Source organism: Gorilla gorilla, chromosome 9 (genome assembly GCF_029281585.2).
Source record: "Gorilla gorilla gorilla isolate KB3781 chromosome 9, NHGRI_mGorGor1-v2.1_pri, whole genome shotgun sequence".
NCBI lineage: Eukaryota > Metazoa > Chordata > Mammalia > Primates > Hominidae > Gorilla > Gorilla gorilla.
This window is the reverse complement of record NC_073233.2, coordinates 130848956-130873918: the sequence shown is the minus strand read 5'-3', so window position 1 is coordinate 130873918 and position 24963 is coordinate 130848956. Positions and strand designations below refer to the sequence as shown.

Below are 24963 nucleotides of genomic sequence, written 5' to 3'. Positions count from 1 at the left end.
CTGGGTGTAGTGGTGTGCGCCTGTAATCCCAGATACTCCTGCTGAGGCAGGAGAATCACTTGAACTCGGGAGATGGAGGTTGCAGTGAGCCGAGATTGCTTCACTGCACACCAGCCTGGGCGATGAAGCGAGATTCTGTCTCAAAAAAAAAAAAAGAAAGAAAGAAAGAAAAGAAAAAAGGAACACCTTTCTCCTTACTTACAGTGGAACCGGGGATTCTCCCAGCTCCAAGTCACTAGTTGCAGATTCCACAGCGTGGGCACGGATAGGGTCCCGTCCCCAGCAGAGGGGAGGACATGAGAGCGTGAAGTTGGAATGAGGAGTTCAAAGAGCCCCCAGGTGGGGGTATGTGAAGGAGCTGGGGTAAGAACTCTAGGGTTGTGAGCTGAAGACCCGGGGTACACAGAGGGGCTCAAGATGGGAGCTGCAGGATTGGGGTGGGGTCATATCTCAGCCCCAAGACATCCTCTTTTTCTTCTCGTTAGTATCTCTCGCTGCCTGATCCAGGCCAGTTTCGCTTTCTCTTTGAGGCCACCCCTTATCTTTTTCTCTAAAGGCCCCACTTGAGGATCCATGGACTTCATAATCCCATCACTTTCTGGGATGTCTTGCATCTGCCCTGCACACCATAGCCAGAGCTGCCTTTCTAAAATACACATCTGACCAGTTTAAAATTCCTCCATGATCCCCGCTGTCCTACACAATAAAGTACTTCTTTGAATGTAAAACGAGATCTTCTAAGACCTGGCCCCTATCCACCACTCCGCTCCCATTTTTCAACACTCCTTGCCTCCCAGGTTTAGTCACAAGGACCTGAAATGCTCTCATACCCAGCATGCACCATGTTATAGCTTCAGAACCTTTGTTCGTACTGGTACTACCGCCTGAATTGCTCTTGCAGTCTTCTTTTTTTTTTTTTTTTTTTTTTTTTTGAGATGGAGTCTCACTCTGTCCCCCAGGCTGGAGTGCAGTGGCGCAATCTCGGCTGACTGCAACCTCCATCTCCCAGGTTCAAGCAATTCTCCTGCCTCAGCCTCCCGAGTAGCTGGGATTACAGGCACCTGCCACCACACCCGGTTAATTTTTGTACTTTTAGTACAGACGGGGTTTCGCCATATTGGCCTGGGTGGTCTCAAACTCCTGGCCTTGTGACCCGCCCACCTCAGCCTTCCAAAGTGCTGGGATTACAGGCATAAGCCACCACGCCCGGCCTGCTCTTGCAGTCTTCTTTGCCAACTCTTCATCACCCTCTAAGACGCAGTTCTGAATTATCTTCTGAAGTTTTGCCTGACCCCAGGTCAGGATATCAGTTTTCCCTTATGTTCCTCTGTGCTCCCCATGCATGCCTACATTATTATTATTACTTTTATTATTAATTAATATCATTATTTGTTTTTTGCTTGCAACATTATACTGCAACATAATAAGCATTTACACGTCTGCCTTCCCAAGCTCCATGCAACTGGAAGCTTCCTCTGAGGAAGGGTCATGGCTCATCTTTACATCCCAGCATCTTCCAAGTTCCTAGTAGAAATCATTATTATTATTATTATTATTATTAAGACAGAGTTTCACTCTTGTTGCCCAGGCTGGAGTGAAATGGCGCAATCTCGACTCACTGCAACCTCCGTCTCCCAGGTTCAAGTGATTCTCCTGCCTCAGCCTCCCCAGTAGCTGAGATTACAGGCACCTGCCACCACGCCCGGCTAATTTTTGTATTTTAGTAGAGACGGAGTTTCACCATGTTGTCCAAGCTGGTCTCGAACTCCTGACCTCAGGTGATCCACACACCTCAGCCTCCCAAAGTGCTGGGATTACAGGCGTTAGCCACCCCGCCCGGCCTAGAAATTATTTAATAACAAACTGAATTCAATTTAGGAATGGTTTGCTTAATTCCTCTCAAGTTGTCTTAGAGCGGAGGCCCTTCTGTACTGAGGCACTCATTCCTCCAGACGCTGGGAGTGTTGTCTGCTGATGGCTCACAGCTGAATTCCTCCCTAAACACTGCCTCAGCCACGTGGAGCTGCTGTGCACAAAGTCACCACCCTTCCTCAGGGGCAGTCACTATCCAATGGCAGGTTGGTATGGGAGAACAAAAGCCTGGGTCCCTTGCCTTTGAAGGGCCACCCCAACTTTAGAACCCTCAGAACCTTGGCCAAGGCTACTGCTGTGTCTGCATCACAGCCCACCTCTGCCCAGCCCCGCTTCTCTCACTCCCTTAAAGGTACCCCAGGTTGCTCTGCTAGAGACCTCCTGCATGCAAATCTCCATTTCAGTCTAGAGACCTCCTGCATGCAAATCTCCATTTCAGTCTGTTCCCTGAAAACCCAACTCACCACGGGCTTATTGCTTTCAACCAGGCCTTTCCCTGTTGCCTGTAAAACAGAATGCATTTCCAGCTTTTTTCTTATGATTTGACACTGGAAGCAAGTGACCTTTCCTGAGGGCTTTTTATTGCCAGTGACAGAAGAGAAATACACAGGACATAAAAAGTCCCCTTCCTAGGCGCCTTCATTTCTTACTGAAAACATTCTACTTTGGGTCCCCAGTTTTACTTGTTAAATCATGTAGGCCCTATGAGAAAAGACTGAAGTGCGCAAAGGTGCTAGTAATGGTGATTTGAGACAAAGAACTCAGTAAAGGTCAGCTAATGTTTGAGAGGAAAGTTCAATCACTGGCCAGCCCAGGTATTTTACTGCAGAAGTTGGGGTGAGATTAGGGCCAAGATGAGTCCTCATAGTGGCAGATGGTGGGAAAATGCAATGGCAACAGGTGCTTTCACTCACTCAGCCCTACTTTCTCTACTTTTTAAGATATGAGAATGAGCTGGGAAGAAATGATTTAATAACCATGAAGACTCAGGTTAGCATGGGGCTTGGGGTGGAGTATGGAAGCTTTCCTAAGGAAGGGATGTTTCAGCTGGGGATGAAAGGAGTTTTGCCACTCTGCAAATGGAGACCTCTCGCCAAGATGACTTGAACAGGAGGGAGAAATGGGCATCCCTGGCAGCAACAACTTCTATTAAGAAGGGGAGGGAAACCCCAGGGAGTAGCAGGGGCAGGGGTAAGAAACTCCTTAGGACTCTGGGCGACCCAGTGTGGCAGCAACTCAGTAATGACCATCCCTATTCCAGGGCTATAATTACATCAAGGTCCATCTGTATTCTCAAAATGGAAGGGTTACTTGGTAAAAATGGCGCTTTTATTACCTTACTGCTCCTTCTTTTCTTATGCTTTTTTCCCTTTTCCAGTTGAAACAGATAGCCTTCAGAATTGCTACGGCTAATTTTCACTTGGTTTCTTTGGCTTCTCTCTGAACTGAGTTGGGATTCACTTTCTACCCTTGACAGTATAGGTGGAAGTGTGATGCTGGATAAGGCCCCTTCACTGGGCTGCACGTCGGTCAGCTGCACCAAGGCTTGCTGATGCTGCTCCATTATCTGGGTGAGCCATGAATCTGGAGAAGCTCTAACCATCTGGCTGTCAGAAGAAGAATGGAATTTCCTTAATGAAAAAAAAAAGGCACAAATCTATTAATAAAATCCAAATACATAAGACATCTAGCATAAAAGTCTTTATGAACCATTAATTTGATGTATTTATCACTCTCAAATCAAATTAATGACCTTTAGCTTAATCTTTTCATGAATACATTAATTTCTTATTTATCTTAAACTCCTCCTCTTTTTCCTTTAGGACAGTCTACATTTTATTTAGAACTTTTGTTTAGTGCATTCAGAATAGAAAAAACACCATTTTGAAAAATCAAAGACCTTCCCACTGCAAAATACCTAGAAATGTTGCATTACATTAAACATCCTTTAAACACATAGTTGAATTGGTAAGATAAACGGAAATCTCTAAAGACCAAAATGAACAAAAGGAATAAAAACCAAAGCAGATTTTAGATTAGCTGAAGTTATAGCTTTCTTTACAAGAGTTTTGGGTCTACAGGCTTGAGTTTTAATAGTTAACGCTGGTATAGGATATGCAAGATCTTGGTCCTGTGTGAGGCAGGGAATCAGAACTAAGATCGTTGTAAGAAGACTATAACTTGAGGTGCTACACCCTCAGTTAAAAGCTACATTAATTCAAAACCCATTCACCAGCCATGAGAAACAACAAGCAAGTCTGTCTGTCTTGGTCTCTGGGCTCTGAATAGAAAAACAACCCCCATTCTCTCCAAAAAACCCAACAACAACAACAAGCTCTTGTGAATATCTATAGGACAATATTTGGATTTCAAATTTACCTTACCCATGTAATCACGGAAATCCAACATGAAGAAACTAATGTAACAATGATCTTGGATGAGGGATACTTCTGTAGTATCTGGCAGAAGCAAATACAAAACTTCTCTAGAGAAATACACTCCCACCCAAGCCTGCCTATGTTTCCACGGAAAAGGTGGCTAAATGTAAGTTCACAATCCAAAGTCCTTGCCCATAAGAGGAAATAATCTACCAAATATGAGAGTCAGCAGACACACATGCACACACATACAAATAGAAATAGTAGACTTCCAAGAACTTCAGATGATAAGAGATATTAGATAACATTCATAAGGTAGTTTAAGATGAGTAAAGACTTGAGAAAAGAAGCTAAGAACCCAAGAAACATATTTTAAAATCCTGTATTTTGGAAAAAGAACAGAGAGATTTTAATGAGAACCAAATAGAAATTCTAGACATGGAAAATACCATTATTGAAATTTAAAACATAGTGGATACATTAAAGAGCATATATTGGACACAGGTAAAGAGAGATTTATTACGCTGGAAAACTTATTTGAAGAAATTATTCAGAAAGAAGCACTGAGAAATAAAAGGTGTAAAATAAAAACAGTTAAAAAGGCACGAAGTCTAGAAGAGACAATCTAACACACAGCTATTTGGGGTTCCTATAGGAGAAAATAGAGTAAATTTGAGAGACATAATATTCAAAGGGAACATGTGTGATAATTTTTCATTATTTATGAAAGAGATGAATCTTAAGATTTAGGAATTATAGAAGAGTCTCAGGCAGAATTAAAAATTTCATACCTAAGCATATCACAATGAAACTTCAGAACACCAAAACCAGAGGAAACACTTACAAACCAATAAGAGAAAATAAAAACAAAACAAAATAAATGTTAATTATATTGACAAAAGACTTTTCAAAGCAACGCAGAAACCAGGAGACAGAAAAGTAATGTTTTCAAAGAGTTGAATTCTTCACAATATTAAACTATAATTCAAAATAGTAAAATAAAGAAGTTTTCATGTAAATTTACCATACTTGCTAAAAGAACTTCTAAAGGATTTACTTCTGAATAAAGGGTAACATGGAAGAAAGGATGTGAGGCAAAGACATTAATAAACAATTGGCTAAATATAATACAGTATTAACTCATAATACAGTATTAACTCTAGACAACAATAATAAAAGCAGTGACTAATTTTGAATATATAAGGTGATAGAAAAGTTGTTGAACAAAGTAATATGTATGACAGGAAAGGTGATTGGATTAAAACAATCTAATAATTTTGAACATGTTCTAGAGGAGAATGGGAATATTAATTTAATGCTAGACTAGTTAAGTACATGAGTTACAATAAAAGAATATAAAGAGAATATATATTTGCAAATCAGTAGAAGGAAAAATAAAGAAAATTCTATCAGGTTAATAGAGGATATAAAAGATATAGAGAAGTATAGAAAAAGTAGGGTGATTCGGAAGGACAAATTAAGATGGTAGAAATAAATTCAAAGGTATCAGTGCCACAATAAATGTAAGTAGCTTTTTTGGTTGGTTTGTTTTTTGAGGCATCATCTCAGTTTATCACCCAGGCTGGAATGCAGTGGCAAGATTTTGGCTCACTGCAACCTCTGACTTACGGGCTCAAGTGATCCTCCCACCTCAGCCTCCTGATTAGTTGTGACCACAGGTGCACCCCACCATGCCTGGCTAATTTTTGTAGAGACAGGGTTTTGCCATGTTATCCAGGCTGGTCTCGAACTCTTGGACTCAAGCAATCCTCCCTTCTCAGCCTCCCAAAGTGCTGTTATTACAGCTGTGAGCCACTGCACCTGGCCTATAGTTTTAAGTCACTAGTTAAAAGTGAGTTTAAGAATGAATAAAGAAACAAAATCCAACATACTACTTAAAAGAGACTCACTTAAATCATAAGAAGACTGAAAAGTTTGAAGATGATGGAAAAAATATACCAGACTCAATGCTAAATTTAAAAAGCTGGTGTAGCTGTATTAGTATCAGAAAGCATAAACTTTAAGAAAGAAGCATTATTAGGAATAAAAATATTGATTACATCAGGATTAAAAGAAGAATTCATCAGGAAGATATATCAATTATAAATCCGCATGTCCCTAATAACATAAGTTCAAAATACATAAAGCAAAAATTAATGGAATTGTGAGGCAAAACTGACAATTCTTAAAGAGGGAGATGCCACCTCACCAGTTTCAGTAACTGATATATCAAACAGAGAAACCTAACTAGGCTATAGAAGACTTAAAAGACCTATTCAACAAGCCTACTCGTACATAGAATGTACGTATATAGAATGATGTAATCAACAACTGCAGAAAACAAATGAGGAACATTTGGTTACATTGACCAAAATGTTAGGCCAAAAACACGTATCAAAAAATATCAAAAACTTGGTATCATGTGAATGATGTTTTCTGACAATAATTGTTTTGTTAGATATATAACAATAAATATATCTAAAATAACTTTATATGTTTTGAAATTTATAAACATACTTCCAAATAACTGATCATCCAAGAGGCAATCATAATGGAATTAGAAAATACTTAGAACTAGCTGAGCGAGGTGACTTGTGCCTGTAATCCCAGCAGCTCAAGGGGCTGAGGCAGGAAGATGGCTTGAGCCGAGGAGTTTAAGACCAGCCTGAGCAACATAATGAGACCCTGTCTCCAAATAAATTTTAAAAATTAGTTGGGTGTGGTGGAGCCTGTCTGTAGCCCCAGCTAGTGGGGAGCCTGAGGTGGGAGCATCACTTGAGCTCAGGAGTTGGAGACTGCAGTGAGCTAGGATCACTCCGTTGCACTCCAGCCTGGGCAACATGGTGAGACCCTGCCTCTAAAAAGAGAAGAAAATACTTAGAACTAAACAATAATAAAAATGCTACATTTTAAAACATGTGGGAAGCAACTAAAACATACTTAGAGGAACATTTATAATTTTAAATTATATTGGAAAAGGAGAAAGCCTTAGAAATAATGAGCTAAGCATTTAAAACAGAAGTTAAGGGCTGGGCATGTTGGCTCATGCCTGTAATCTGAGCACTTTGGGAGGCCAAGGCAGGTGGATCACTTGAGGTCAGGAGTTCAAGACCAGCCTGGCCAACATGGTGAAACTCCGTCTCTACTAAAAATATAAAAATTAGCTGGGCATGGTGGCGTATGCCTGTGATCCCAGCTACTTGGGAGGCTGAGGCACAATAATCGCTTGAACCCGAGAGATGGAGGTTGCAGTGAGCCAAGATCATGCCAATGCACTCCAGCCTGGGCGACAGAGTGAGACTCTGTCTCAATAAATAAATAACAGAAGTTAAGAAGTCAAAAACACTGAAGTAAATTCAAGCAATATCAAAGAAAAGAAGTAAATATATGAGAACAAAGATGGATAAAAGAGAAAACAAAACCAAAACATACAGGAACAATTGTTTTTGAAATGACAGATGAAATAGACAACCCTTTTGCAAGGCTGATCAAGAAAAAGAGAGAGAAAGCACAAATAAACTATTGTGGTTTCTTCTGAGTTAGGACAGAATAAATTTCTGCTTTGAAAAAGGAATTTCTGGCCAGGTGCGGTGGCTCATGCCTGTAATCCCAGCACTTTGGGAGGCCGAGGTGGGTGGATCACCAGAGGTCAGGAGTTCGAGACCAGCCTAACCAACATGGCGAAATGCTGTCTCTACTAAAAATATAAAAATTAGCTGGGCGTGGTGGCACGTGCCTGTAATCCTAGCTACTTGGGAGGCTGAGACAGGAGAATCACTTGAACCTGGGAGGCAGAGGTTGCAATGAGCTGAAATTGTGCCACTGCACTCCAGCCTGGGTGACAGAGCAAGACTCTGTCTAAAAATAAATAAATAAATAAACTAAAACAAACAACAAAAAGGGAATTTCTATTTCTTGTCATGGTCCTTACCAAACAGGAGGCACACACAGTGACCTGCAGTCACACATCCTACAAGCAGCTGATTACCATGTAATGTTTTACATATTCAAAAAATAAAATAAAATTTAAAATCAATGACAAGAAAAGAAAATCCTAACACTGAATACAAAACAAAACAAATGAATTTAACTGTATGTTGAACTGATTACCTCTACCAAGAGAAAAGAATTAATTTATGAAGTAATTTTGAGTCAATGTAGTTTGGTTGTACACCCTTAGAAGGATATAGAGGGAGGAAAAAGAATGGCAAAGAAATCACAAGCTTTACTTTGACTGACTGTTTGGTAGTGGTACTGGCATTGTAATTATAAAACTATTTGTACATATACTGTAGGGAAGGGTAAATGTGTAAACATATTGATGTTTTGGTAAACTAAGGTTTTCACTGTTGGAAAAAGGAGATACAAATATGGAAAAGGAGAAGCATGAGGAAGAACCCAGAGCTGCTGGATTTGAGGTATCTGTGTGACCCCACTAGTATACAGAAATATGTATTGGCACAGGCATAATTATAGAAAGAGGTTCAGGTACAGGTATTTTCTAGGTCTAACTGCTGAGATCTTGAGTCTAGAAGCAATAACATTTCAGTAGCAATGAGAACACATAGCTCTCAAATCTTGGTTTCTAAATTCCATTCCCTACTAAAAAGAATTAGGGCTTTTTGGAGAAACTGATGCTTCCGCATGAGTTCAGGGGAAGTCCAAAGGTAAACCTAGAACATATTACTATGCCAGAAAACAAAGAAGTGCTCGAAGACAAAAGATGTTACATCAAAAGGACCCAGGAACTGGAGTGAAGGGGCTCCCACTGCTCAAATCCAAGACAGTGAGAACATATACAGTATAATGATGGTAATAGACTTTAACATGTTTATAGAAAAAGATTTATGAGTCCATAATGATACTAGAGATAGAGGGAGAGAGAGAGAGAGAGATAAGGAAGGAAGGAAAGAAGGAAGGAGAAAAAGGAAGAGGAAAAGGTCTTATTTCAACAGCCATGTAATAAATGTATAGGTATTGATAGAATTACAAAATCACCATTTTGCAACCCCAATGTAATGAATGATTTAGGTAAGCATTGTCAGTGGATGCTAAAACCACTGTACAAAAAGCTATTGAAAACTAGGATATTTACACTGTCTCGAGTATTAATAATTACTTATAAAGGGAAAATGTTCCTTTACAATGGAGAGATCTGGTAGTCGCTACCTTAATCAAAAGGTTTAACTTAGCATCACCAATAATATGATAGCCTGATAGTATGTATCCCCTGGTATAATGTAATAAAAAGTACACCAAATCACCTAAGTATATTCTTGCCTGAAATGGTCAAACTAAATATAACTATCCAAAAACAATAAATTTTTTCTAAAAAGGCATTGTTATAGAAAACAATGAAAAGTGAGCATTGGATAATTTGTTCTAGATTTTTTTTTTTTTTTTTTTTTGAGACAGAACCTCACTCTGTTGCCCAGGCTGGAGTGCAGTGGCAGGATCTCAGCTCACTGCAACCTCTGCCTCCCAGGCTGAAGAGATTCTCTTGCCTCAGCCTCCCAAGTAGCTGGGACTACAGGCGCCGGCCACCACACCCAGCAAATTTTTGTATTTTTAGTAGAGTGGGAGTTTCACCATGTTGGCCAGGCTGGTCTCGAACTCCTGACCTCAAGTGATCCACCGCCTTGGCCTCCCAAAGTGCTGGGATTACAGGTGTGAGCCACCATGCCCAGTCTGTTCTAGATTTTTTTTTTTTAATTAAAGGGACAAAAAGTAAATGAAATGTATGAACACTGAATACTGGATCAGGAATTTTAAAAAAAAAGCTGTAAAAGGCTTTTTGGAGACAAGTAATACAATTTAAAAATGTACTGATACTACATGATATTGTGTACAATAACGTTAATATTCTTAGCTGTGATAATGGTGTGATTGTTGTATAAGACAATGTCCTTATTCTTAGGGGCTGAATGTTGAAATATTTAGAGATAAAATATTGTGATTCTGAACTTGCTTTCCAATGATTCAGTAAATAGATAGAAAATGTTGCAAAATTTTAGCACTGATGAATCTAGATGAAGGACTACAGGTGTTTATTGTAGATATTTTCCCCCAAGTTTTTACTAGGTGTGAACAATTTCAAAATGAAAAGGTGGTAGAAAAAACATGGCAGAATAAGCATGCAATTTAACTCTCAAATGCAAATCAAAATTATATATAAAGAGATTTTTAAAAGACATCAACCCATGAAGATTAAGAGAACAAAATGGGGGGAAAAGAGCAAATATTTTGGAAGCAGAGAACAGATGGTTGAATAGTAACTATTTTAGTAGACTCAAAAAAGTGGAATCTAAGTTAGCAGCAGGGAAAGCAGAGAAGCCACAGTTTACACAATAGAATCCTGTAAGGCTCATGAGCTGCAAGTGGGAGTGGCGGTGGTGAAAGTCTATGTGAGAGTTACTTTAAAAAGATTTGGTTGAAAGTCTGCTTAGGAAGCAGTCAGGGTTGGGTGCGGTGGCTCACGCCTGTAATCCCAACACTTTGGGAGGCCGAGGTGGGTGGATCATGAGGTCAAGAGATCGAGACCATCCTGGCCAACATGGTGAAACCCTGTCTCTACCAAAAATCCAAAAACTAGCCAGGCGTGGTGATGGGCGCCTGTAGTCCCAGCTGCTCAGGAGGCTGAGGCAGGAGAATCGCTTGAACCCGGTAGGCAGAGGTTGCAGTGAGCTGAGATCGTGCCACTGCACTCCAGCCTGGCAACAGAGTGAGACTCCGTCTCCGGAAAAAAAAAAAAAAAAAAAAAAAAAGAAGAAGCAGGCGGATCTCCAGATCATCTTCTCCATTTTGTGCACCTAGGCAACTGTCCCTTCCCTCTCTCTGCAGCTCACTGGAGGTTTTCATTCTGAAGAAGCCAACAAGTCTTCTGCCTGTGAAGCACCAAGCACAGATAATAAATCTGACCACCAAGAGAAAAGACCTAAAACATACAGGAAGGGCTTCCTATCACATGGCCCCCAAAGATCATTCTATAGGCACTCAAAGTCAACAAGCACTGTCACTCAGAGCTTCCAATAAGCTTTCTAGTCCCTCATACTTGATCATGAGAAGACGATCAAGAATTGCCAGACATCTGACACAAGCCCTAAGGTGGAAGGCAGCAAAATAGGAGAAGAGAAACAAACATCACTGACAAAGACCTAGAGGAAAGAGAAGCAAAGCAGGGAATTAAAAACACTTACAAATTCAGTCACAAGGGCCCTTACACCCTATTTTGCCTTGTTGAAAATCTAAGAAGATGTTGAGAAAAAAGGATGTTGTATCCATGAACAAAAACATGAGGCTATAAAACGGGAACATTCAGAAACCAATAACAGAAACAACAACAAAAAAATCCTGTCGGAAATTAACAAACATGATAGCAGTAGAAAGGCTGGAAGCTAGGACTGAGAAACACTCCCAGACAGTGGAACAAAATTACAAAGAAATGGAGAAAGAAAGAGAAAATAAAATCATAATAACAGTCCTGGAAAAACACATCTGAATCACAGGAGTTTCTAGAAAGAGCAAACAGAAAATGGTTGAAAGGAACTACCCATAAAGATGACTCAAGAAATTTTCCCAGAACTGAAGGTCACATGTTTTCAGGTTTAAAGGCCCCAGCTCAGTCTATGAAAATAGACCTATACGAAGGCGCAATATTATGAAATTTCACTTCAGTAGAGAAAAAGAAAAGATCCTAAAGCTTCCAGAAAACAAAAAACAAAAAACAAACAAAAAAAACAGATTATATACAAAGGATCAGGAATAAGGTGGCTTCAGATTTCTCAACACAGCACTGGATGCAAGAAGGCAATTCTGAGGGACAATGATTTTCCATCTAGAATTCTACAATCCTCTGCCAAGCTACCAATCAGGGCGAGGGCAGAAGAAAGATAATTTCAGCAAGATCTCAAAACATTTACCTCTCAAGCAATGGAGGATGTTCTCTATCAAAATTAGAGAGGAAACTAAGAAAGAGAACGGGGATGGAAAAAACAGGAAGGGTGACGAAGGAGAAGAGTGAAGAGGGTCTCCATGAAGGCATGGAGATTCTTAAGGATAATATGAGCACAACAACAGCGGAACGCAGTCAGAAAACAGGTGTGGCACAGGACACTGGCACGCTGAGAACTGCCCATCACCCTGTCCCCTGTCCCCTGTCCTTGTACCACATTTTCAATCTGAAAGAAACGCCAGAAGGGGTGCTCAAACAAAATAAGGAAAATGTGAGATACTGAAAAAGAGAATCCTATCAGAAGAAAGGCAAAGGGAATCCTCAGCCAGGACAGCTGTGAAGCAAGTCTAGAAAGAGAAAGAAAGTAAAGGTGTCTACAAAGTCTGGCTCCAAGAAAGAGAGAAGAATTGAGAAATTGCCCGATGGGGTTGTCCTTATGGAAACTTATACTAAGAGGCTACTCATAAGCGTAGGATCAATTAGCTATATGTACAGAGAAAATTAAGCAAAAGAAGCCCAGGAGGTTGAGGCTGCCAAAAAAATTAAAAAAAAAAAAAAAGAAATGAAAAGAGGGACATGATTATAGATATAATAAAGGTGGAATAATATTAAAGTTATTTAAATACTACAAAAAGCTTTATGACAGTACATTTTAAGACAGCATAAAAGGAAAATTTTTCCTAGAAAAATATAATGTATTAAACTGACTAAAATGAAAATGAAAAGACTGCAAAGTCTTATAATGATTATAGTAAATGCATCAGGAGTTTAAAATCTGCTCACAAACAACAACAAATAGCCAAACAAAACCCACCAATGGCCCAATAGTTTTAGAGGAAAATTCTATCAAACCTTCAAGTAACAGGTAAGGCCAATTGTATATAAAGTGTCCCAGAGGATGCAAAAAGAGGAAATAGTCCTCAACTCATTTTATAAGGCTGGTATTTTCTTGATAATCCACCCAGTCAAGGCCAGTGGCAGATAGGAAAATTATAAGCCAATTTCACTTCATGTATATGAAAACGTTAAATCTTAAACAAAGTGTTAACACATCAAATCAAGCAACTTATTAAAAATGCAGTATGACAAATTGGGTTAACCCTAGGAATAAAAGGGTTATCAGAAAAATCAGTGCATCATCAGAAAAATCTGTTAACATATTTCATCACACTAAAGGATTAATGGAGAAATGTTTCAATTAATGCAGAAAAAGTATTTGATAAAATCAAATACTCGTTTATGATAGAAGTTATTTGCAAAGAGGAATAGGAGGAAATTTCCTATCATCTATCTATCTACCAAAAACTAAATATTATTTTTAATGGTAAAAGTGTTAGAAACAATCTTTCTAAAATCAGGGAAAAAAAAAGACAAAGATGCCTGCTATTTATCATTATCTCTTCTAGGAAGCTAACTTTAAATCTTATTAACTCTACATTCCATATCACCAAGTGTGGCACTTAAATGTTCTTTGATCAACTCACGAGGGAGTAATTGTCTCCCTACTTTGAAAGTCAAGTTCCTTGAAGGTGCCTCACACACCATACTTCTTTTGTACCTTGTATAGCATTTAGCACTGTAGCATTATATTCAGCATATTAGGTATGTAGAAAGGACGTTTGATCAAAGAACACCAAGAAATGGTGTCTGAAGTAATTTTTAAAATAACTTTCATTTTCCTGTTTATACAATTTATACATCTACATTGTAGGGAACTTGAACTGTTCTGAAAATATAAAGAATAAATTTTTAAAATCCCAATCCCTCTTGCTAGAGATAACCACTATTGACATTTTGCTGAATTTTTCTTCTGTGCATATTTTAACAGAGTAGAACTCATACTCCTTAGATGTACTTTTTCTTCTACCAGTGTCATTCAACCCAAGGTGTAATTTTGTACCTTACTATTTTCTTCCTATAGAAGCATTTCCTCATAACCATAATTTTTAGTGGTTCCATGATACTAAATATCATAATTTACCTAAACATTCCCTATTGTTGGATTTTTAGGTCACCTCTATAAATGATGATTTTTTTGTATGTGCATATTTTTCTGTATTTTAGATTATTTTCTCAGGATAGGCCATGATAATGTTGGAGATCATTTGTTTCCTCCAAACATTACTTGCAACCCCCAAAACACACTGATGTTTTTTGACTGGGTCCCTCTGTCCTCCTCTCCCTTCAACTTCTAGTTTAACTACAGTGGAAAAATAGCGGAGACAGGGAAGAGGAAAAGAAATCCATCAAAAGTAGACTCTTGGCTGGGTGCAGTGGCTCACACCGGTAATCTCAGCACTTTGGGAGGCCAAGGCGGGTGGATCACTTGAGGTCAGGAGTTCGAGACCAGCCTGGCCAACATGCTGAAACTCTGTCTCTACCAAAAATACAAAAATTAGCCCGGTGTGGTGGTGAACGCTTGTCATCCCTGCTACTTGGGAGGCTGGGCCAGGAGAATTGCTTGAACTCGGGAGGCGGAGGTTGCAATGAGCCAAGATCGCATCACTGCACTCCAGCCTGGGCAACAGAGCAAGAATCTGTCTAAAAAAAAAAAAAAAAAGTGGACTCTTTGAGGCAGGAATCAGAGCTAAGGAAGTTGTTAGGTGAACTCTTCTTCTCACCTAGCCACCTTATGGATTCCCCTTCCCCTTCTCCCTCTCCCGTCTTTCTGCAGCAGTCTCTCCTTTCTCCTCTAGAAAACCACTTGAGAAAAGAGAATTCTTACCATAACATTTCCAAGTTCCTGTATTTTGTCTCTGTATAAGGCTGTTTGAGTTGTTTCTTATTTTCGGTTGATCCATGAGTATTTATGTGATAAACAAACTGAGAGCCTTTCTGGCTCAGGAGCACGTGTCTCTTAGAAAGTTCATTAAGGTTGTTCAAATCCATGTCAGAAAGGGTGTGTAGCTGCTGATATGAAAATCTTTTCTCTTCTTGGTCTTTGTGTCCTCTTTCTTTATTAACATTCAGCCCAGAGTCACATCCAGTAGAGTTTTTAGATAAGACCTTGTCAAAAGCCTGTTTTGGTGGAGCAAATGTATTGGAGGTTTCTTTGAGACTGTGGCTTCTAAGTGCCCTTGAGGCTTGTACATCATTGTCAGAGGCATGCATAATCACAGTCGATTCAGGCTTTGTTGAAGTATCAAGAGGCTTATTTTGGTTTTGTTGCTGCCTGGGAGGGTTATTCTGGTTCCCCTGACTGGCAGTCACCTCTTCCATTGTGGAAGACGTCAGGCCATTCTGGTGTTTACGCTGCTTTCGAATCTTGAGCTTGGCTGGTCTTCTGGAAGGTTGATGGTCATTCACCATGTCAGAAGGTTGCCCTCTTGGTACATTGCTTGATTTTGTACTTTCGTATTGAGACCAGTGTTCCTGGTAATTCTAAAGAGATATTTTTGGTTAACATAAAATTAGAAGACTGGCACTCTTCACAAATTTTATTTTATTATTTATTTATTTATTTATTTATTTATTTATTTATTTGAGACGGAGTCTCACTGTCTCCCAGGCTGGAGTGCAGTGGCGCGATCTCGGCTCACTGCAAGCTCCGCCTCCCAGGTTCACACCATTCTCCTGCCTCAGCCCACAAATTTTAAATTAGTGTTTTCCAGATTGGGGGTTGAGACTTCTAGGAAGGTGACCATAGAACTGAAAGCAGATAAAGAAAAAGTAGAAGATTTTTTTTTCCTAATTTCAGGGAATTGGAGAGTTAATAACTGAGTGATTCCTCCTGGAAATTTAGGATTATAAGCCTAGAAAGAAATAGAAAGCTTAGAATGGGCTTTATATTAAGGACAAGTCTTTGGCTTCAAAGTTTAAGTTTTAAAAGTTAAGTCTTTGACTTAAAAGTGTTGCCAACTTGGGGGATGAGGTGGGGAAGCTTTACTTCGAGAGATACGGAGAAAGTACAAATGCAAATCTACATTACAATATACAAGCTTATTTTAAGTAACATGAATATTTTTAAAAATCTTAACCAGAAAACACTAATAATTTGCTTTACAAACCAAGTACAAATCTAATATTAAATACAATTCAGATGATCAGATCTTTTTACTCATGCTGGTCAGAAGCTAGAAATGACCTCTTCACCAGATGAAACAAATTAGATTTTATTCAGAGGATTATAAAAGAGCCTGTGCTGTGATAGGACATCTGTGAAGCCACAAGGGCTGTTTTGCTTCTGTTCCTTAATATAGCCTGCGCTTAGGCAATCAAACATCTGGGGGAAATATTTCAATTTCAGAACAGTCTTTATGCTTTTCAAAGTCTCCTAACAACAAAATGTACTCCTGGTATAATAGATACACTATGTAACTATATTGTGCTATTGCCATTTAGAAATATTTTCCAAGGAATAAAGCACTCATTACTTTGTGGAAAACTAGCTGAGTTAAGAGGCCTTTGCAAAGAATGATTAAATGCTTATTGAAAACAGTAGGATGACCATATGCATCAGTGTGTTATATAACTGCAACATATTTCTTCCTTTCTGAACACATACAGTAAAAAATCTCTTTAGCTTATATCTATAAAACATTAACTGAAAAATGCAACAGTTGGATGAATGATTATTTTAGCTTGCTAGAAAGAATGATCAAATTACTGTGATGAGTTCAGCTTTGATTTCTCTTTTCTGATACATTCTGATACAACCACTAAGACTCATCCTATTCCTGTATAATATTAAGCAGTGTTCTATTTCTAGTGAAATCACATTGTAATGATAATGTTGAGATTGTTAAATTTAAAACAGTAATACACAATGTTACTTATCATATTTTTAAGAAATAACAACTTCTAATTTGAAATTTAGAAGCTGTTCTTTTGAGAATTTGAGCTTTCTGGGGGATTGGCCAGGCTCTGATTAGCTCCTACTTACTTTAAATTTTTCCCTGTGGTGCTCCCAAAAAAGGGAAAACTTCTTTTCTGTATTCCAGGTAAATTCTAGGTATTCCTTCCATGCAGTAAATTGAGCTGCATGGGGAAATGTGGGCAGGAAGGCTCTGCAAATACATAGCTCCAAGAAAATCCTTTCTTGTAGTGGATCCAGAAAATAATTGCTATATTACAATATTATAGGTGTGGTCGTGGAATATAGCAGCTCTTTTTATGGTTGGCAGCACTATTCGTGAAGGTCAAAAATGCCCCCCTTGACTGTGACCTAAAAGTATTAATTGATGCTGATAATGTCATTCTTTTCAATATTTGTTCAGCCTTTAACTCGCTAGAGAAGTAACCAGGATGCTGCCATCTAAATGTACTTTTCCTAGTTTTCTCTCTTAATTTTCACCAAAAAAGAAAATACTTACTTCTCAGAAATTTCTTGGGTACTAGATGTGAAATCCTGGGTTACCACTTGATCTTAATCATGTTATTACCTTTGCTGCTGACAATCCCAATCACAATAGTACTCTTCACAGGGCGCTCTGACAACAAGGCCAAGGACTCATCATTTTATGAAACTTCAATTGTCTCAAGTGTTAAATCTGCTATTCACGTACATATAAGTGCCCAGAGATGGCATTTCAGTCCCCAGAAAGGAAGCCATTTATGGGCTTGATACGATTTTTCTCACCTTCCAAGCAGCCTACTTGAGATCTGTGGTTTACTGAAGATTTATTACCCTACAATTGGGGCATCAGGTGTCACTCTTTAGGTGGCAAGACCTGAGTTCCCTGAAGTTAATAGACAAAGCCATTCTCAGACGATTTAATCTCCATCAGCACTGAAATCCTCTATTCCATCCTGCTCTCACTGGGGTTCTTTTGTTACCAACACCCGCAATCGCTGCATACTCCATGCACTTAGAATAACTGCTTAATGGCAGTAGGTTTTTGCGTCACACATGGAGTGTTAGCATGGGGGAATCCTGATGCCTAATGCTGGGATGATAATTTCTTGGTGGGACTCATCCTTAGTTATTAATTAATGCTCATTCATACTGTGCCACCCAAGAGAAGTTTGTCCCCGACCCTGTGAAAGCCAGCACCTTGCTGTTTCTCTTTTACGGCTTTCCTTTTCACATGTCACGAGCAGACGGGACAAATGCCTGCTCTGATCTCAACCAGAAAGTTCATCTGTTTCAACACAGAAGCCACTCCTGCTCTTAGTTTACCTGACTCAACCGCGGGGTACTGAGAGTTGTGCCTGGGCTCCGAGATCAGCTCTAAAGTGGAGACATGTCTGTTGTGTTCCGCTTTTCTGCTGTGTTTATGAACAATAAAACATGAGTACTTTAAGCCCGAGATACAAATTCCATCTGATAATATTAAGAGAATCTCAAGCAAAAATATTAATTGGCTCTGATTTTCTCTGTGGGTAAGGAAGAACTCTGTGTTCAGATGAATAGAAGAAGCATAGATCTATTGATAGTGTTGGAGGCAAAACCAAATTAACAGCTTTTTGGAAAGGTTAATCAGGATTTGATTACAAGGGCTTTCATATTAATAAGTAAAAGGTCCTATATATCTTTAATACTATCATTACCTTTTCTTTGCCTGGAAAGCTAAGAGTTATTTTAGAGGGGTAAGAAAGAAAACATCCTATTTATCCTTTTGAAACATTACTTAATTGGGGAACTTTTAATTTTTTTCTACTGACATGTTTCTTGCCTGGTGCCATGGTTTGAATGTTTGTGTCTTCCCTAAACTCGTATGTTAAATCCTAACCCCCAAGTTAATGCTATTTAAAGGTGGGGTCTTTTCGGGTGACTAGGTCAGCAGGACGGAGCCCTCCTTCGTGGGACTGATGTCCCTATAAAATAGGCTCAAGGAAGCTCATTTCCCCCCTCCATTGTGTGAGGACACAGTGAGAAAGCATCACCAATGAACCAGGAAGCAGATCCTCACCAGACATAGAAACTGCCAGTGTCCTGACCTTGGACTTCCAGCTTCCAAAACTGTGAAAAAAATAAACCTCTGTTGTTTCTAAGCCACCTGATCTATGGTATTTTGTTATAGCAGCACAAACAGACTAAGATACCTGGGAAAGATCTTCTGCCAGTGGGAATGTGCCCCTCACACTGCCCAGCAAGAGTCCTGAGCCTTAAACATACTGCATTCAGTCTGGGCACACAACCTAAGCAGGATTTGGAAAACCTGTGAAGATTCACAGGCAAGTGCGAAGCGATTCAGGATGCTAAGGCCTATGTGGCAAGGTTAAATGAAGAGAGATGACTTGGCTTCAAGTGATGGATCTAGGCATGGATAAGACTCTTACATAGAATATGATGATGACCATCATTCTCAGTATTTTTAAAGTAAAAATACATAGGCTGAAATGGTCTCAGGCATATCTTCTCTCTTTTCTCGCCCTTTCTCTGGTTTCTCGTTCTTTCTAGCATGTAAATGTATTTAAGTCTCTCCTATGAAAAGAAGGAAAGAAACATTCACTTGAATACATCCTCTGGTTAAATCCTATCTCTTTCTTGGCTGGGCACAGTGGCTCATGCCTGTAATCCCAGCACTTTGGGAGGTAGAGGCGGGTGGATCACTTGAGGTCAGGAGTTGAGACCAGCTTGACAAACATGGTGAAACCCCGTCTCTACTAAAAATACAAAAATTAGCTGGGCGTGTTGGTCTGCACCTGTAATCCCAGCCACTCGGGATGCTGAGGCAGGAGAATCGCTTGAACCTGGGAGGCAGAGGTTGCAGTGAGCCAAAATCACGACACTGTACTCCATCCTGGGTGACAGAGCAAGACCCTTTCTCAGAAAACAAAAGCAAAGAAAAATCTATCTCTTTCTCAGTTCACAGCCGGGCATCTTGATGGTGTAGACTGCACTGGTCTCTGCTCCCCATCTCTCATGCTGACCTCTGTCCCCTGCCATAGAGCGTTCCTTCTCCCCATCCCGCTGAAATTGCTCTGTTCAGGCCACCAATAAACTTTTAGTCACCAAATCCTGTGGGCACTTTTTTCTTGACCTTTTTATTTTCAAGTTATTTCAAACTTACAGAAAAATTGCTAGTACGGACAACTCTAAAGGATTCTTATCCAGATTGAACAATTTTAAACATTTGGTCACATTTCATCACTCCACACATAAACAAACAAATATACATCTATCTACATATATGTAATTATTATTGTTTGTATTTTTGGTATTTAGTCTTTTCAAGCCATGGAGCCTTCCATATATATGACTTGCATGTGTAATGTTGCACGGCACCTCACTGCTGGGTACCTGCTCAGATTGCGAACAATCTCTTCTCCAGTCTGAGTCCTGGGATGCGTGAGGCAGACAGCAGCCCTTACCAACTATGTCAACTTTTCCCTCCCTAGACCATACAAACAGCAGCCAGAGCTGTCATGGTTCCTCGTTCCTCCTCCCGCTTTCACACCTTTGCCCGCATTTGTCCTTCTAGGGGCAGCTGAGATACTGACTCCTATGGGGGTTATTTCTCCGTCTTCTTAGGGCAGAATTAGTTGCTCTTTTAGTTCCACTGCATTTTGTACCCAGGTCCATATTACTGCATTATAATGATTACATAATGATTCCCACTAAAGTGTTGAACTCCTAGAGGGGAGGTACTGCTTAAAAAAAAAAACAAAAAAACAACCTTGGCCAGGCGTGGTGGCTCACACCTATAATCCCAGCACTTTGGGAGGCCAAGGCGGGCAGATCACCTGAGGTCAGGAGTTTGAGGCCAGCCTGACCAACATGAAGAAACCCCATCTCTACTGAAAATACAAAATTAGCCAGGCGTGGTGGCACATGCCTGTAATCCCAGCTACTTGGGAGGCTTGAACCTGGTAGGCAGAGGTTGTGGTGAGCCGAGATTGTGCCATTGCACTCCAGCCTGGGTAACAAGAGTGAAACTCCACCTTAAAAAGAAAAAATGGGCCAGGCGTGTTGGCTCACGCCTGTAATCCTGGCACTTTGGGAGGCCGAGGCGGGCGGATCACGAGGTCAGGAGATCAAGACCATCCTGGCTAACACGGTGAAACCCCGTCTCTACTAAAAATACAAAAAATTAGCCGGGCATGGTGGCGGGTGCCTGTAGTCCCAGCTACTCAGGAGGCTGAGGCAGGAGAATGGCTTGAACCCGGGAGACGGAGCTTGCAGTGAGCCGAGATTGTGCCACTGCACTCCAGCCTGGGCAACAGAGTGAGACTCGGTCTCAAAAACAACAACAACAACAACAAAAAAACCAACAACTACAAAAAACAACCTTTCTTCAAGTTTTATTTATTGTTTTAAAGAATTTTTGTTGTTGTTTGTTTGCTTGTTTTTTTTTTTCCCCCATATCTTTTGGGCCAGGCACCTAATCCGCAGTGCCTGGAATGCAGTAGATACTCAATAAATATTTGTTGTGTGAAATATTTTGATTTTGCACAAAGATATTTCACATTAGTGAAGGTTATTGTTGTTAGGGTAGGTTTATGAAACTTTGAAAGTCATTTTTCAAGAAAAAATTTTCAAATGAGGTCCATTTTCTCCTGGAGATACACTAAATAATCTTTTTATCTGCATTTTATATTTTTTACAGACAGGGTCTTGCTCTATTGCCCAGGCTGGAGTACAGTGGCACCTGTAACATCGAATTCCTGGCCTCTAGCAATCCTCCCTCCTTGGCCTCCAAAAAAGCAATAGGATTATAAGCATGAGCCACTGTGCCTGGCCCATGATCTTTAAATGTTTCTTTAATCAGTCAGTAAATATTTACTGAGCATCAGCCTTGGGCAAAGCATTGTGGTAGGGGATGTAGAGAAAAATACAATCGGTACCTTAAAAGATCTTGTAGTGTAGTGGGTACAAAAGAAACACAGGCACAGTGGCTCACGCCTGTAATCCTAGCACTTTGGGAGGCCCAGGCGGGCAGATCACCTGAGGTCAGGAGTTCGAGACCAGCCTGGCCAACATGGTGAAACCCCATCTCTACTAAAAATACAAAAATTAGCTGGGCGTGGTGGTGGGTGCCTATAATCCCAGCTACTCAGGAGGCTGAGGCAGGAGAATCGCTTGAACCCAGGAGGTGGAGGTTACAGTGAGCCAAGATCCTACCATTGCACTCCAGCCTAGGCAACAAGAACAAAACTCCGTCTCAAAAAAAAAAAAAAGAAAAAAGAAAAGAAAAGAAAAAGAAACACAGGCAGCAGTTAATGAGACACGGCCCAATATGGCAGGCCCTGAGCCAGTGGCCCAGACTACAGACACAGCAGGAGCTGAAGGCAGAGGAGCAGGGTGGGAGAGGCTGGGAATCTCCATGCAGAGGTGGCCCTTGAGGAGGCACTAAAAAGAAGGCATTGGACTTGGGTAGTTGAAGAGGAAAAAGAAAGGCAGCCTAAAGTGTCTGTGTCCCAGAGTTCTGGGCTGGTGTGTAGCACGCAGTGGGCAGTCCACAAATCCTTTCCACCTAAAGAATGGGAAACATCCCTTAGGCCATTTGTGGTTATTGTCATTTTAGGTCAATAACACTTTTTAGATGTTTGCTCCACAATTTCTTCATTCAGGAATGGGTTATAAGCGCATTAATTACAGTACACGCAGGGAATAAAAAGCATTCTTTTGGTTTTCTTCTGATTTTCTTCCATACAAAAGTTTTACTGCTTCTGTCAAAGGTCATATCAAGCACTGTGATTTGACCTTGATTATTATCATTTTTTCTTCAGTCTCCATAGAGACTATCCAAAATTGCCAATGCCGACTATATTTCAAGTCATCATGGTGGGTATTAGGAAAAGTTTTCAGTTAGCAATAATTGCACCCTGTATAAACCTCACTGGTTATGATGTTGCCACTGGGCAAAGCTTTTTACCTTGATCATTTTATCATTAGCTGAGAATCCTATGGTTTTCCTTAGTGACAATTATGAAAGCTACAGCTTGCGATAATCTTACATGCTTCAAATGTATTTTTCTATAATAATTTAAATAACTAGAAATACATGGTCATAGAATTCTAGCATTTTGCAGCTGAGATGGACCTTGAAGGTCATTTAGACTAATCCTTCATTTAATAAAGAAGAAATTTAAGGTTTTGAAAAAGCTGAGATTTGCCCAGTCATGCATCAAGTAAATGGCAGGCTGAGGCCCAGAAATTCATCTCTCGTGACCCAGCCCATTACCCATAATGCATGGCAAATCTTAAGGTATTTCCTTTGTCCCTGGTTCCTGCTGACCAAGCTCCCCTGGCTCTCTATCACATCTGGTAGTGGATCCTGTCCTCCACATCCCACAGCCATGAGACATTTCAATCCCCATCCTCTCAACTTCTAGGTATGGCCTCACTGGCATCAACTTTCAGGAAGCTCTGGGTGAATGACTTTTTATTTCTTTTTTTGCAACTCTTAAGAGCGGCCTGGAGGCCACTGGAGAGGAAAAGAGATGATTCGGGCTGTCCCTTCTTTCTAACCTCTCGGAAGCTCGGGTAAAACTTATTATTATTTTTACTATGTTTATCACTGTATATAGTTTTAACTGATGTCAACAGGCTCTATAGGTTCAGTAATTTTCAAAGGACTCATCTCTTCTTAGGCAGGGATAAAGCCTGGTCCAAGGGTGGCTCCACATACACGGGTCAAGAAAAACCTGAGCTTCTAGTGCTTTTTCTATTTTTTTTTCTTTTTCTTTTTCTTTTTTTTTTTTTTTCTTTTTTTGAGATGGAGTCTCGCTCTGTCACCTAGGCTGCAGTGCAGTGGCACAATCTTGGCTCACTGCAACTTCCACCTCCCAGGTTCAAGGAAATCTCCTGCCTCAGCCTCCCTAGTAGCTGGGACTACAGGTGAGCACCATCATGCCTGGCTAATCTTTTTTTTTTCTTTTTTGATACGGAGTCTTGCTCTGTCACCCAGGCTGGAACACAGTGGCATGATCTTGGCTCACTGCAACCTTCGCCTTCCAGGTTCAAGTGATTCTCCTGCCTCAGCCTCCTGAATAGCTGGAACTATAGGCGCCTGCCACCACACCCGGCTAATTTTTGTAATTTTTAGTAGAGATGGGGTTTCACCATATTGGCGGGCCGGTCTCGAACTCCTGACCTTGTGATTCACCCACCTCAGCCTCCCAAAGTGCTGGGATTACAGGCATGAGCCAACGGGCCTGACCTAATCTTTGTATTTTTAGTAGAGACAGGGTTTCACTATGTTGGCCAAGCTGGTCTCAAACTCCTGACCTCAGGTGATCCACCCATCTTGGTCTCCCAAATTGCTGGGATTACAGGTGTGAGCCATTGTGCCTGACCTTTTCCTGTTTCTTCTAGAAAAACAGTGTGGAGAATTTCAGAAAAATCTTCCCTGAAATCACATTTATGATTTCAAAGTAGTAAACCCACGGCCAGAAAGGATGTCATCACGCTAAATGACCAGTTGGTAAGCTTTTATATTCTGAAAATGAGGGTTTGGTGAGGCTCTGGGAATTCCCATCCAGTTTTCAGGAATAGTGTCCCCATTGTCTAGGAATAATAAGTAACTGCCAACTCCAAAAGGAATCAGATTTGGGAGCAGCACAGAGTTGGACAATTCTCTGGAACTGTGATTTTTCCTGCATGTCTTTCCGTGCCTTCCTTCTGTGTGGGGTTCTAACTCAGTATGTTGGAAGTGTGATATGATTATTTTCTTCCAGCAAACAGAACCCTTGGAAAAACAGGTAGGGTTGGCTGGCTGAGCAGGCAATGGCTCCTCTGAGCAGAAGCCAGTCTTACCCATAGGAAAGTGGGTAATTATTCTCAGGCATAAAAATAAACCCTTAAGTGATAAGAACTCAGTCACGATCATTACTTATATTCAGCAGTATCGCTTGAAACACACTTAAAATGCAATC

At 40.3% G+C, this 24963-nt stretch overlaps 1 protein-coding gene and 1 non-coding gene across 9 annotated transcripts in view; both read right to left on the bottom strand.

Moving 5' to 3' along the window:
- Positions 1-24963, bottom strand: part of JHY (junctional cadherin complex regulator) — a 98781-nt gene that overhangs the window by 31611 nt on the left and 42207 nt on the right. For all 8 annotated transcript variants that reach the window (XR_002007992.4, XR_008669748.2, XM_019037695.4 and 5 more), the window contains 2 exons: positions 14927-15582; positions 3209-3503 (listed from right to left, as the gene is read on the bottom strand). Coding sequence is in view for 6 of the 8 variants with exons in the window: in XM_019037695.4 (XP_018893240.3) it covers positions 3209-3503; positions 14927-15582 (951 nt within the window). In the remaining 2 variants the exon portion in view is untranslated. The remainder of the gene's footprint in view (positions 1-3208; positions 3504-14926; positions 15583-24963) is intronic.
- Positions 22816-22955, bottom strand: LOC115936426 (U4 spliceosomal RNA). The gene has a single exon (XR_004071905.1). It is a non-coding gene; the product is annotated as a U4 spliceosomal RNA (small nuclear RNA).